At 42.7% G+C, this 15,289-nt stretch overlaps 1 protein-coding gene across 1 annotated transcript; it reads right to left on the reverse strand.

The window, feature by feature from the left end:
- Positions 1-8,785: 8,785 nt before the first annotated feature.
- LOC123054602 (uncharacterized) lies at positions 8,786-14,810 on the reverse strand. Its single transcript, XM_044478404.1, has 13 exons — positions 14,625-14,810; positions 14,215-14,529; positions 13,974-14,114; positions 13,779-13,865; positions 13,670-13,701; positions 13,537-13,578; positions 13,191-13,247; positions 11,158-11,235; positions 11,003-11,083; positions 10,526-10,606; positions 10,068-10,148; positions 9,449-9,549; positions 8,786-9,175 (listed from the first exon to the last, which is right to left on the reverse strand). Exons 1-8 carry the CDS (start codon positions 14,753-14,755, stop codon positions 11,192-11,194), a joined length of 849 nt encoding a protein of 282 aa, XP_044334339.1. The 5' UTR covers positions 14,756-14,810; the 3' UTR covers positions 8,786-9,175; positions 9,449-9,549; positions 10,068-10,148; positions 10,526-10,606; positions 11,003-11,083; positions 11,158-11,191.
- Positions 14,811-15,289: the final 479 nt, after the last annotated feature.

Genomic DNA, 15,289 nt, shown 5'->3' on the forward strand with positions numbered 1-15,289 from the left:
GACGAGGACAATTGCCACGGCATCATCTTCCATTGTCACCACTACCAGAGCATGCGGCGGCAGCACCCGCCCGTAGGGTGGTCCAGACCCCGACGGGCAGCCATCGTTGGACCACTGCAATCAGAGGCGCTAAGTGAGTCTCTTTGTCTCAATTTTGAAATTAGGTTTAGACCTAGGATTTTGGTATTAGGGTTTGTGTTCATTTGAGAATTTAGGGTGAGAGATGTGTCGATTGAGTGCATTGACAGTAATTAGTGTGTGTTGATTTATGGAATTATTAAACACTTCGTCTGAATATTGAACAAATATGTTTAGAGCATTGTTGATGCAGTGCATTCAGTGTTGTACCACAATGTTAATTTAGGGTCTTATTTAGTGTTGTATTGCAGTGCAGATTTGGGAGTGGATGTAGTGCATTGTTTTAGTTCATACTAACACATATGGTCGTGCATTGCAACGAGAGAGATATTTTTTCGAGAAGCAACGAGAGAGATAAATTATGTGTTCACCAAAAACGGTATCCATGGTGGAGGGGCGACAGAGCGAGGAGCTGTGGTCTTCTCGCGAGTCATGTTTGTCCCGCGAGATCTTGATAGTGGTGTCATTAGTCGGCATGGCGGCGACCACCCAACTCGTGTTTTTTCCTTCAGGTTCACCTTCGTGTCAGGGTTGTGGCTGTCTTCTCATTTGGTAGCTGCGCGGCGACCTTCGGGGCATGGTTGTTTCGATCACTCTCTCCTACGACAACGTAACCGGATGGATTACTAATTGCAACACATAAATCCCATTTTATTAGCATAATCCATGCATAACCAGGCAGTCCCTTCTTTATCAGGGTTTATTATCTTTAATTATTTCAGTGCTCGCGTGCCCACCGTTCTTCTTAATTAGAGCCAAACCAGCATATTCTTTTTTATTGGCACATGCCCACAATATATTTTAATTATATCCAACAAGTATATTCTCTTTTATCGTCAAATAGCGCGTAGGACGCACAACAGTTCATATTTGGGCCGGCCCATTGGCAGGCACCAAAACGACATATGTTTGTAAGGCACGATATAATTTTTGTAAAAATGACATGTCGAAAGATCGAACTCACGACTTTAAAAACACAATCACGGGCAGCTAGCCACTCGACAAATGGGTACTGTTAACCAATGGCCAGCCCGAATGTTTAAGAATATGCTGCAACGTCAGAGTTTTTTTCTATTTTTTTCTGAAAATAAATTAATATATGAATCGCTGAATATTTTTAGAAACGTGAACAATTTTTGAAACCCCGAACAGTTTTCAAAAAGACGAATCTTTTTTTTTTGAAAATTGTGTTCATTTTTCAAAAAAGACGAACATCGTTAGAAATAGGTAGATCTTTTTCAAAATTCGTAAAAAAATTGACAAGATGAACCTTTTGAAAAAACATGAACATTTATTGAATGTGTGAACATGATTTGAACATTTAGATCAACTTTAGAAAATGTGTTTTTTAACCACAAACATTATTTTGAATTTGTGAACATTTCACTAAAACAAGAATAATTTTAAAATCTGGAATGGTTTTTCTAAATGCAACTTGTTTTCAAAATCTTGATTTATTTTTTAATACACAAACATTTTTTGAAAAAATGGGAACATTTTTAAATTTCAAACATATTTTGGAATGAGAACTAAAATATTTGAATGATTTCTTTCAAGATATTAATTTAATTTACAAGAATAGGGAAAATAATCGAAAATTGGAAGAAGAAAAGAATCAGGAAAGAAAAAGAGAAAGGAAAAGGAAATAGAAATAGAACACAGAAAGAAAGAAAATGGGCCGGCCCAGTTTTGTGCATCCTAAGGGAATGTCTGACTATTTGACGCTGGGTGCGGTAAATAGGCTTTCGCAGCAGTCTGGGCAGAAAAGTAAGTGGGCTCGCTTCGTTGGGCCACAACACACGCGGGCCATGTATGAAAATTGTTTTCTCTTTTCTAGGAGACAGATGCACAAAAATGAACACAACCACCTCGGATAGATTTTTTTTTACGTCGGTGAACGGATGAAAAGATCGGAGAAACGCGCCCTGCTTTATTACTAAAAAAATAACTAAAGTAGGTATAGAAAATACGTAAAATAATTGACAACATGTACCTTTTGAAAAGACATGAACATTTGTTGAATGTCGGAACATGATTTGAACATTTAACAAGTTTAGAAAATGTGTTTTTTAACCATGAACATTATTCTGAATTTGTGAATATTTCACTAAAACAAGAATATATCTAAAATCTGGAATGTTTTTTTACATGCAACTTATTTTGAAAATCTTGATTTATTTTGTAATACACAACATTTTTTGAAAACTGAGATTGTTTTGAATTTTTGAACACATTTTGGAATGGGAACTAAAAATTAAAGTTTGAAGATTTTAGAAGACAGGAAAAACAAATTCTGTTTTTTTTCCTAAAATATGAAAAAAAAAACAAATTCAAGATTTTTTCAAGATTTTAGTTTAATTTACAAGAGCAGGGAAAATAATAGAAAATTAGAAGAAAAAATAATCAGGAAAGAAAAAGAGAAAGGAAAAGGAAATAGGAATAGAACACAGAAAGAAAGAAAATGGGCCGTCCAGTTTTGGGCATCCTGTGTGAAGGTCCGACTATTTGATGCTGCGTGCGGCAAATAGGCTTTCGCAGCAGTCTGAGCAGAAAAATAAGTAGGCTGGCTTCGTCGGGCCACAATGCATATGGGCCATGTACGAAAATTCTTTTTTCTTTTCCAGGAGATGGATGCACAAAAATTTAGTTCCACTTGGATAGAAAAAAACTACGTCGGTGAACGGATGAAAAAAATCGAAAAATGCACCTTGCTTTATTAGTAAAAAAAAGAGTAGGTATAGATATTAGTCCGAATTTGATGATTGACAAAGGGTCCTCATGAGCAGTTTTGCTTGCATTTATGTTTTGCTTATGTTACCACTTTAGGAGAGCTCCTAGTTGACGAGCGCTCCTTCGGGAGCCTCGCATCGATCACTTGCTAGTGGGCCACTTGGCGCACTCTCAGCAACTGCCACGTGTCGCGTTTTGGGCGCTCCCTCTGGATTTTTTTCCGCATGCGTTTTCGGCTTTTTTTAACTGTTTTTTTTTTGGTTTTCCACCGGTCACCCTTAGCTTCTGGACCAATTTTTTTTGCTCAGAAAACACATTTTTTTGCTTCCGCGAGCGGCACGGTTTTATTTTCGCGAGAGGCACGGCCGTGCCTCTAGGAAACGAAAAAAACGTGTTCTGCTTTTTATTTTCTTCCGCGAGCGGCACGGTTTTATTTTCACGAGAGGCACGGCCGTGCCTCTAGGAAACGAAAAAACGTGTTCTGCTTCTTATTTTCTTCCGCGAGAAGCACGGTTGTGCTTTCGCGAGAGGCACGGCCGCGCCTCTCGGAAACGAAAGAAAACGCGTTTTCTATCTTTTTCCTTCCGCGAGAGGTACGGCCGTGCCTATCGAAAACGAAAAAACGCATTTTCTATTTTTTCCCCTTCCGGGAGAGGCACGGTTTTGCTTCCGCGAGAGGCACAGGTGTGCTTTCGCGAGAGGCACGGCCGTGCCTCTCGGAAACGGAAAAAACACGTTTTCTATTTTATTTTCTTTCGCGAGAGGCACAGTTTTGCTTCCGCGAGAGGCACGGTTGTGCTTTCACGAGAGGCACGGCCGTGCATCTTGGAAACAAAAAAAATAAATGTGTTTTCTGTTTTTTTCTTCCGCGAGAGGCACAATTTTGCTTTCGCAAGAGGCACGGTTGTGCTCCCTCCGGTTTTTTCTAAAAAAAAAGTTCAGCAAAACCTATCAACATGAGATCTAGTTTTCAAGATCTCGATGCGAGGAATCCAACGATGAAAATGGTTCGAGATTTGGATGCACGGTTTAAGAGATAAAACGTTTTGAACAAAACGATCAAAAAGGGAAAACTCTCAGATTGCGACAAGTGACGCACTTGTAGCGCGTCACTTGTCACAACATGAGGAGGTGGGAGTGATCTTTACAAGGAGTACTCCTCAATTAGTGATTTCGAAGAGCTCAATGCTAGGTGCTTAGGGATGTGCTTAGAAAAATAAATCGGGTTTTTCTTAAGCCCAGTGTCTATTTCTACAGGAGAGACACCTAGTTAAGCGTTACCTTGTACAAATAAGCACCCGTGTTTAAGAAAAACTGGGTTTATTTCTCTAAGCACTTCCCCTAAGCACCTTGCATTATATAAGCCCTAAGTGGCGCCTTCAACGCCACTGGGAGGAAAAGGGCGCTCAAGCGCCCCTGTTCGTGGGGCGGCCCATCTGAGGCGAGTGCTTCACCGTTTCCCCTGCTCGATCGCTTCAATGTCCCCTTCCCTGATTGATCGAGCACCACAAAGTCGTGAACCAGCCGGACTCTAAAAAAAAGTCGTGAACTAGCCCCTGAAAAAAGTCACAGTTGGCCATTTGACTTTCTAAAAATATGATTTAAAAAAACAAAAAAATCATGAATTCTAAAATGTTTGCGGATTTTGTTTTTTTGAACAAACTTCAAAAAGTTTATCGAATTTGGAAAAAGTACATTAAACTTGAAAAAAAGTTCACCAAATTTGAAAAAGTTCATCAATTTTTTTAAGTTCATCAAATTTGAAGAATTTTTTTATCAATTAAAAAAGTTCATTGTGAAGAAGAGTTCATCAGATTTGGAAAAAGTTCACGAATTCAAAAAAGTTCACAAAAAATTCATCAATTTTGAAAAAAAATCATCGAATTTGCAAAAAGTTCATCAATTTTGAAAAAGGTTCACAAAATAATGTCGCGAAATCGAAAAAAGGTTCACGAAATCGATAACAATAAAAAACTGAAAAAAAACCGGCCAAAAGAAAAAAAACAAAACATATTCACATTCTTTATTTCAAGAATTATAAAAGATGCCCTGAATTACCAAACTACGTTGCCCCCGGTGGTTACAACGCTCGTACAGAGACTGTGGGGTGAAGGGTTCAAATCTCCATTGCGCACCTTTTTTGAAAGATTTTAGAGAAGAAGGAGAAAAAGAGTGAGAAGGGCCGGCCCAGTGTGGATGGTGAAAGATTTTAGAGAAGAAGGAGAAACAGAGTAAGATGGGCCGGACCAGTGTGGATGGTGGGGTGTGCGCCCGATTGCACAAATAACTGTATCGAGCGCAAAGGGCGCCGTTTAGGAAATGCCGGCAAAGGCGAGGCGGTGATACATCTCACATTAAGCGAGGTATATGTTAAGCAGCGCGCATCTATGCAGTAGATCCGTGTGCGTACCCTAACCAGGCGATTAGGGTTTAACTGCTCATCAAACATGAACGCCTGCTCACCTCCTCATTTGGGAACCGGCGTCTGCACCTCCCTACTTTCAGGTGCCCCTGATTTCTCTTAATCCCAGCCTGATGCTTTTCGATTTCTCAGGTTGTGTGCTCCGGATCGACATGTGGTCGACGTTTTAGCTCGTATGTCTCTTGCTGCTCCGATGGGCTTCATCACTTACATGCATGTTGCTGCTTTCATGTGTTCCGTATTATTCTTCTCGCTGGCTTTATCATGTGCAGAAAGCATAAAATGCTAATATGTATTAGGCTTTGAAGTTCCATGGTACATGGTATTAGTTCTTTTTTTTGCGAGAAACATGGTATTAGTTCTTCTAGACACTACCTTCCTCATACAAAATAACCTCTATTGGTCTCCATATTATTAGACTGAATCAGTGCCATTAAATACATGTTAATTTCTTTTGTGATTGGTGATAATTGATAACTAATACAAAGTACTACTCTTTGTGTATGGTTGGCACCTATGTTTTCTGGTCACACAAGGTATTCTAGGATATTGATCAGCTCTTTCTCTATGGCAAGAAATAGATAAGGCCTTTTCTGTACAGTATTAGTTTTCTTATGGTTTCAGTAGTTCAATTTAGTTATATGATCACATGGGTCTTGATTATATTTGTGGGCAATGTAAGTTTTTAGTTTAGGATACATGTTGCCTTCAATTCGATTTTATTAGCATTAATCTTTGTGGTTATCCTCCTTCTTTACTATTTGTCATTCCGCATTTATGTTTCTCTGATATACTAGACGCACACCCCCTATTTTCAGCCACCAATTTTGTTTCTAATCCTGATCTTATGTTTTGAAATTCTCAGATTGTGATCCGGATCCGAAAGGAGCTTGACACTTTACTCCATATGTCTCTTTCTGCTCTAATGGCTTCATTGCTTCGCAAGTCTCTTGCTGCATGTGTTGGTACGCAAGCTCTCATTTTTTAATTTAATTATTTATTTTTGTTTCGGTGCATAACATATACCATGCTAATTTTCTCCCTGGACTATTCCATGCAATGTATTTGTTCAAACATACAGGCTACAATCTTCTTTATGTTTAGGCAATCACATGTGTTTGGTTTGCAAAGATGGATGGCGCGGAAATTTATCAAGGCTTCCTGATGGGCACTCAATCTCTCATAGTCGTGGGCGCCCCAGTCGTCGGGCTCAATGTATTGTGGCCCCTGGACAACCAATCTACTTCTTTCGATAATAGTAAGATCTTATTATTTTACTAATTGGTGTACTTCAGGTTGAAAACTCCTTTTTGTAGCAATTACGAAATATGCATATGGCCATGCTGACATATCAAATTCTTACTTATATTACATACCAAATTTCAACTATAAAATCCATCATTCTTAGACAAGCTTATCCAAAGTTATATGTTTCTCTCGGCTAGCCTGGTTAGTCAAGAATAACCAGACCAATAATGATCTTATTTTTTAACATGAGGACATGGTCAAGCAGGCATACAAGCACCTACTAACTGCACTATCTTTGACCTAAAATTAGTTATATTGTGGCTTAAAATCTAAACCAGTAAATTCACAGTATTACTACTTCATGATGACCCTACGCATGTACTGATTTATGGACTCAACTTATGCAACTATTAAGTTTAAATGTGAAGTATATGGGTCGATATGCACTTTATTGAGTTGATAGTGTGGACACTTTATTGAGTTGATAGTGTGGACTTTATTACAACTTTTGTCAATATATACTATCTTTATGTTACATGTGAAAATGGTACAAACAAAAGGACATATCATGCCTTTTTTTTGTTGAGACTCAGTTTGCCTCAAAACCATGCCTAAGTACTAACTGTAGTACCAAACCATTCTCAACTAATGTGATGGTAAAACCGACTGCAAAAACAGTAAAGAGTTACCACGACACTGAACTACCAAATCATATAATGCAATATTTTTTATCAACTATTAAAATAATAAAATAAAGTACTGCCTCTAATATATATATAGACACACACACGCACACACACACGCGCGCACGCACACACACACACACACACATTTGTTTTCATCATTTTTAATATCAAATCTCCTCCGCAAATCCCCGCAGAAACACTCGGGTTTGATGTTCTCATCCTTGAGATTGACCACCCTTGGGAAAATGTTTTCCATTCAATTATTCTATTGATATTCAGTAAATATTTCATAACTATACATAATCAAATATAATAAGTCATATGTATTTTAAATTTTGGTTCCCATGTTATCAACCAACTTCGCTGCAACGCGCTAGGTATATCTAGTTCACCCAAATGGGCATACCTCATTTGAATTATTATGTGCATTAAGGCTATGGACAACTCCAACAAAGCGTCGAAATTCCTTTAGTCACCAGATCTACTCTGGATCAATGCTTATCCAAAATGAGCTGGAGGTTATGAAACGGTTGGGCAGCAAATGTGTGGAAACTTTGCAGCAATTGCCTACGACTGCTGAGTTGGATGGGAGGCTGATACATTTTTTACGCAACCTACAGAGCAGCACTAACTGGAGAATAGATGTGGAGCAGTTAAATTTCGAACAAGAATTTGCCGCGTTTCTCCGGTTCCATAGTGTGGACCTGGATTGTGCCCACAATCAGCTCCCATTTCGACTCGTGCGGTCTCTGGAGAGATGGGAATTAGCTGTCCGGTGGAGATGCACCTACAAGATAGTTCTTACCAAGTGTGTTTTGTACTGTGGTTGGATGGTTAGAGGGACTGTGATATCCCCAGCCCATTAGGGTTCAAGTCCTAGTGCTCGTATTTATTCCTGGATTTATTTCAGGATTTCCGGCGATGCACATTCAGTGGGAGACGTTTCCGTCGACGACGAGGTGCCTACGGTGACTTCGTATAGTGCTCGTATTTATTTCTGGATTTATTTCAGGATTTCCGGCGATGCACATTCAGTGGGAGACGTTTCCGTCGACGACGAGGTGCCTACGGTGACTTCGTAAATTTCAAGATAATATGCCGGCTCAGTCTTTCGGGTGTGTTCATAGGGATGAGTGTATGCGTGTGTATATGAGCGCTTGCATCTGTACTGTGTTCAAAAAAAAAGTTTGATTAATGAGCTTTCGTTGCAATGAGACAAAAAATTGTTACAAGATTCAAATATACTAGTACTCGGGTGCTCTTTGGAATGCAGAATTCTCAAGACGCTGGAGGTGATCAGAAGATTTGGTTAAGGGTCTCCCACGGCCGGCGGTACCGCGGAAGTGTTCCATGTTAAGAAATCAAAGATGACGAGACATGTATATGTGCATATTTCTTCTTCTTTTTCGATGCTGTTTGGCTATGACATCGTTTGAGTTGTTGTTTTTGGCGTGTGCATCTTGCAATGCTGCTGCAAGATAGGTTTTAAAAGAGCAATCCTTCCATTGTCTAAAAAGGGTGTGTGGTAGGAAGAAAGGCAAAGTTTCATTCAGACCACCAGAATAATTACTATCTCTGTAAATAGATATAAGACGCTTTACAGAAGTCTCTAAAACGTCTTAGATTGTTCGATGAAAAATAACCATAGACATTTCACCCAGCAGCTCACATGTCACAACAAATCTGACTAGTTCACTGGCATACATAATCGATAGTAGTTCTAGCACAAGCAGTAGTATAGTTGGTAGTAGCATATATAGTTGCATCATTACGAAACATTATTGTAGAAGTTCTATGGGACTTGCAAGTCTCGAGCAGGTAACATGATCAGCAGCCCAAACGATCCCACAGCAGCAGGGGCAGTTTACGGACCGGACTTGTCTTGGTTTCACCCAGAAGAGACACCGATCGACTTGATCCCGTTCCCCGCGGCTTCAACCATGGGCACCACCTGCACTCGAACCAAGTTCACAGCTGTTAACTCTCTGAGGAGACGCCCGGTATACAACTTCATGATGATTCATATAACAACATCATAGCACAAGAACAAATTAAGCCATTTAATCGGGTGCATTGCGCCTCTTATAGAGGGATGCATGGATTTTAGCCTACTAAGCTTAGGAAAAATACTTGCTTTATTGTGTTACTACAAAGAAACAAAACAAAACAAAATGGTCAACACTGACATTACTGGTAGGAAGGAAAAACCCGGTATGTTTCTTACCGGACTTGCTTCACCAAATGCCGCTGTGGTCCGCTGCCGCTTCACTTCCTCGACGGTCGTAGTCGCTTCATCGCTCGTATCCTTTCTCTTGGTGTGAGAACCTGCTTCAGTCGAATAAGTGCTAGTAAGGTCACTATATTAGCTATTATCACGGCATAAAAGATGCCTTCAATCATACGTAACGTTCTCTACCAGTGAAAACCCTGGAAAAAGAAACAATGAACATTCATTTTAAGTACCAAAGATGAATGAGCAAGTGGATTGTGTAAATTTGAAAGAGGGGGTCTAAACTTGATTTACTTTGATTTGTTGTCTGAATATTTGGAGTTCCTGGATGAAATTACAGTCTGGAACACTATGGGAGTATAACATAAGCGAAAGAGCTAACAAATGCAGGATTTCGTTTTCTTGTATCTATCAAATTATTTATAAGATGAATTTACATACAAACCGAGTGATGAAAGACATCAGAAATTAAGCAGCACTGCCAGTCATATAACCAGATTAATGCAATTGTAACATGGCAATCACATAAAACTATCAGAAATGTGCATACAGAGACCTGGCAATAGATTTGGTGCTCTATAACAACTAACAATGTCTGGATCAACAAATTTACCTGCTGCGTTTGTCGGTGACGAGGCCCCAGACATTTTTACTTCTTTCAAAGTAGCAGATATCGGCTGGCCGGGTGGAGCACCTGCGACAAATTTGGAATTAGAAGTGTCGGCAAGCAATTAACCTGGATTTCTAACGATATGCAAGCTTACCAGTTCCCAGATGAAATTACAGTCCGGAACTAGGGGAGGGAGTGCATAACGTAAGCAAAAGAAGGAAAAAAAGCTAAAAATGCAAGTATTTGTTGTTTTCTGTATCTACCACATTATTTTGTAAGACGAATTTCCGTACAAACCAAGTGACAATAGACAGTAGAAAGCAGCACTGCCAGTCATATAACTGGATTAATGCAAGTGTACCATGGCAATCACATAACACTACTGATAGTGTGCATACAGGGACCTGGCAATACATTTGGTGTTCTATAACAACTAACATTGTCCAGATCAACAAATTTACCTGCTGCACTTGTCAGTGACGAGGTCCCAAACATTTTTGCACCTTCCAAAATAGCAGATATGGGCTGGCAGGTTGGAGCACCTGCGACAAATTTGGAATTAGAAGTGTCAGCAAGCAGCCAGACACTGAGTGCTCAACTAATTTAATGTGCCTGGATTTCTTACAATATGCAAGCTTAGCAGTTCCCAGATGAAATTACAGCCCAGAACTATGGGAGGGAATGCATAACATAAGCAAAAGAAGGAAAAAAACTAACAAATGCAAGTATTTGTATTTACCACATTTTTATATGAGATGAATTTCCATACAAACCAAGTGACAATAGACAACAGAAAGCAGCACTGCCAGTCAGATAACCAGATTAATGCAATTGTAACATGGCAATCACATAACACTTATCAATATTGTGCATACAGAGACCTGACAATACATTTGGTGTTTTATAACAATTAACAATGTCCAGATCAACAAATTTACCTGCTGCATTTGCCGGTGACGAGGCCCCTAACATTTTTGCAGCTGTCAAAGTAGCAGATATGTGCTGGCAGCCTGGAGCATCTGCGATGGACAAATTTGAAATTAGAAGTGTCGGCAAGCAGCTTGGCAGTGAGTGCTCAACTAATTTAAATTACCTGGATTTATCTCTGCTGGTGAGATCCCAAGGACTTACAACACTTTCTGCAACTGCAAGGGTGTAGCGCCAGACACTCCTGCAGCAGGTAGCCAAGTGCTGACGAATTGCTTTTCGGATGAACAACAACATCAAGGTAGCATAATAAGCTGTGCCTAGTTACTCCTAGCATGCATGCAAGGATAACCGGCACTTAATGCGAAGCGATCAACACAAGATGTGGACATACGAGAAAGACGTTTCCACCATAGATCATCTAACCACAAAGAGTCAATTGCAAGAAACCACCACATTTGTGGCTAGGTTTGCAGAAAACCACCAACTCGTTAATCCGTTGCAAAAAACACCGCAAAATCACTTAAGTCATTGCAAAAAGCACTGATCGGGTGATTTGGCCCGTTTGATCGCTTTCTGACAACCGTGGCCCAATTGTAAGGTGCTGACATGGCAAAAAATTAACATACACACCCCTGATCTAAAATAAAAAAAGCAATCAACCCCAGCAGCACTACTGCCGAAGCAGCTCGAGCTCGACCGGCACGGCGGCGCCCTGGCCCTGCCGTCCGCCGGGATGTAGTGGCAGGGAGCGTGAGCCCCGGTAGGGCGGACGCGCAGACAAGGAGGAGATGGGCAGGAGCGAGCCGGTGAGCGCGGCGTGCGCGGCCCCGAGCTCTTCGCGGTGGCGGATGACCGTGGTACATCATGCCGCCACTGCTCCGCCACGGGCTAGTTCCACCGCATTCAGCCATTCACCACTAGCTCCGGTCGTTGCTGCGTTCAATTAGGCGGCTACCTCGTCGCCCCAGCACCTGTGCAAGCTTGTGGACTGTGCAGAGGCTGGGAGCAGGGCGTCGGCGTTTATGGTGGAGCGCAGCTCGGGAGGGAGGAGGTAGGAGGAGGAGAGAAGGGCCAGACGGGCGGCGGAGGGAAGCTCGCCGGAGTAGCGACGCCGTTTTGCCCCGTCCACCCAGGCCCATCCCCAGCTCCCGCTCGAGCTGCAGCACGAGCACGAGCTTGTAATCTAGCTGGTGGCCAAAATTGATCCAACAGCTTGCGTGTAGGTGTGTGTGCGTGCGCATCTGGTCGAAAAAATCAATCAACCTGCTGGCCGGCTAGCTTGGCTAGCGACTGAGAGAGGTGGGGGCTGTGGGCCGCCGTGGAATCCAGTGCCGTCGACATGGCCGTGGTTGGGCTGGCAGCGGTTGGGCAGGTTGGGGCGAGGTGCGCGCGCGGTTGCTGCGGGCGAACGAGGCCATCATCTGGGCACGGCGGAGCAGGACATCGACGGCGACGTCGTCAGGTTGGAGCGAGCCACGGTGGGTGGGCTTCCTGCGGCGGCGACGGGAGCCTGCGGGGGCGGCGCGGTTGGGTGTCGATCGGATCGACAGCAGGGGATTGAGAGCAAGGGGTTGATTTCTTTTTATTTTTAGATCCAGGAATGTGTATGACATTTGTTTGCCAAGTCAGCTATTGACAGCCGGGCCCAACTTGTCAGAAAGTGATTAAGTGGCCCAAATCACCTGATCAGTGCTTTTTGCAACAAGTTTGTTGCTAATGCAGTGCTTTTTGCAACGGATTAACGAGTTGGTGGTTTTCTGCAAACCTAGTCGTAAATGTGGTAGTTTTCTGCAATTGACTGCAGGAAATCAAAGCATGGAAAGGTAATATAGGCCACAGGGCACTCATAGAAAGTACACACCTACATACATACGAGTTAGTACTGTATTTTAGCAAGGGCCTTAAAATTTAACCACAACTATGATGCGTATTTGTGAAGCTATGGTTTTTAGCAAAAGTTAGTTGTATGAAATTTCAACAGCAATCCCATGCACATAGTTTCCTAGTAAGTCATATAACCACTTTATTTAATGGTTATGTTCAAGTTATTAGAAAGAAAAATAGCGTGCTGATGTGGCCCAGAATAACCCAATACATTACATAGGCAGTAAAGAGCCTATAGATAGTAAGTTAAGGCGCTGGCAAAATGACAAAGCTAAAAAGAGAGACATGGGAACGAAACAAATGTGAGTTTACCTTGGTTCCCTACTGGATAACGTGCCATGGGAATTATGCCAGCCTTTAAAGTTTCATCTGAATGTCACACAAATTCATCAGTTAATTTCCACGCATACATAGTTTCCATCCAATCCAACAGGCAACAGTACAGTATATTTAAGCAGAGTGACCGGATCTATATATTCTGGATGTGGCCGACTAATTAACAGTTGGTTGTCGAACATCAAAATCAAATGACCAGCATATTTCTTTTGTTCTGGCTATGTGGATGCTGCTGATCTTTGAGAGATGTGTTTTTAATCTATCCGGTCATAACTAAAATACACAAAATAAACAAATGAACAGAGGCTAGTGCTTTTTTTACCAAGGATATCCGCCAGCGATTCACGTGCTTTTTCATCAGACACTGCGCATCAATCGGAAGACATGATGAATAACAGCATGCCGCAGGTGTGGGATTTAGACATTTCAGATGTACGCGGCTTAATCATACGTACCTTTATCTTTATCCGCAGGCGCAATGAGGTGGCTACAAAATGCAGGGAATGTTCAGATGTGGGCGAAAACCGATTACCTCTTGTGAACAATACTACTAGAAACAATTACCTCTTCATGGCCCTGATGATAGCTTTTGGTCGCGGCCGGGAGCCTTCTTGTTTCTTATTCTTGACGTGACCCCTCCCTCGGGACAAACTATATGAAGGAAGATCAATTAGAAGCAACACATTGGGACTGGCTGGCTGATTACTACTGAAGCCGGTCTAAGCGGTCGGGAGTAATAAGATTTGGGGGATGCATTACCCGGGAGGAGCAACGGGAAGTAGCTGGTGCGGCGCGGCGGTCGGCAGTGAGATGCGGCCTTGCAGCTCCGGGGTAGCTGTGGCCAACCTCCAGACAACAAACGATGCTTTGCTCCTCACACTCTCCCAGTCCATGTCGGCCCTGCGTGCGTGCGCGCGCCCGGTTATGAACGAATGAAAATGTTATTTGAGGATGCCTGCGTTACGTACACTGGTCACTGGTGGGTGGGTCGATGAGGTACCTGATATGGGGGAAGCCGAGCACGAGGAAGGTGATGGAGCGGAGCCTCAGCTCGCCGTGGCCGACGTCTCCGCTATGGCACAGCTCGAAGTAGGAGCCGGGCAGGGCGCTGGGGTCGACGTGGCCGGCGACGGCGTCGGCGAAGCGGCGGTGCGTGACGAGGAAGGCGTGGAGGAGGTCGGCGTTGGAGCTCCGCGGGCGGGGCGGCGGCGGCAGGTGGAGCTCCAAGTAGGCGATGGCGTCCGCCCAGCGGCCCCGCTCCACGAGGCCGCGCAGGTGGCGCAGGCTCATGTGCACGCCCGTCTTCCGCGTCACCCTGCACGCACAACGAAACCGCATACATAGATCGGCGTCAGGAATGATGAAGGAGGGAAGGATCTCGCTGCGTATTGAGATCGGTCGCTTGATTACTCGGCGTAGGCGCCATGGAAGCCTTGATCCCGTAGGAAGGCGAGGAGTCGCCGGTGACGGAGCCGCTCCACGCAGGGATGGTCCACCGAGCCGGAGGGCTTCTCGGCAGTCTCGACCTTGGAGGAATCCATCACGACGATGGAGGCGGCGCTAGCGATTTGGGGGTTGGGTTCCGGGACACGGAAGGATGGGGCGCGGATGGTATGTATATTGATTACTAGGTAGGAAGTGCGGCTCGCCGCACCCGACGGCTCGGCTATAGTCATATCCAACCCGATAATACGGTCATTGAAGCATTGCAAATGTAAAAAATAGCATAATATAGTTGTGTTTATCAATCTAATATATCAAGTTTATATCAGAATCATCGCATCGATACATACACATTCAGTACATATCAATTGGTTCAGAAAACAACAAAAGGCTTCAGTCCAAAATCAAGCTATACATAGGCCAAAAGGCTTTAGTCCAAAAGCAAGCCAAGACTATTCATTGTAATATAACAAATACAATAACCAGGTCGTGGCATGTGTTGATCAAGCACGATGCAATGCGAGATAATAAAAATTCTTAGTTAGGTTATAGCCTAATACTTGATAGCTCAACCGGGTTGTCTCCTTGATTAAATCGTTACACGTCATGACCTTTGCGCTTTCGTGCCTCTC

The sequence above is a fragment of the Triticum aestivum genome, chromosome 2D, assembly GCF_018294505.1.
Source record: "Triticum aestivum cultivar Chinese Spring chromosome 2D, IWGSC CS RefSeq v2.1, whole genome shotgun sequence".
Lineage (NCBI taxonomy): Eukaryota > Viridiplantae > Streptophyta > Magnoliopsida > Poales > Poaceae > Triticum > Triticum aestivum.

Excerpts from the sequence above, each read along its gene's own strand:
- LOC123054602 (XM_044478404.1), bottom strand. The coding sequence starts at position 14,755 with ATGGATTCCTCCAAGGTCGAGACTGCCGAGAAGCCCTCCGGCTCGGTG. Across the intron at positions 14,530-14,624 it reads TTCCATGGCGCCTACGCCGA|GGTGACGCGGAAGACGGGCG; the intron begins GTAATCAAGCGA and ends TTGTGCGTGCAG. Across the intron at positions 13,579-13,669 it reads GCCTGCGGATAAAGATAAAG|TGTCTGATGAAAAAGCACGT; the intron begins GTACGTATGATT and ends ATTGATGCGCAG.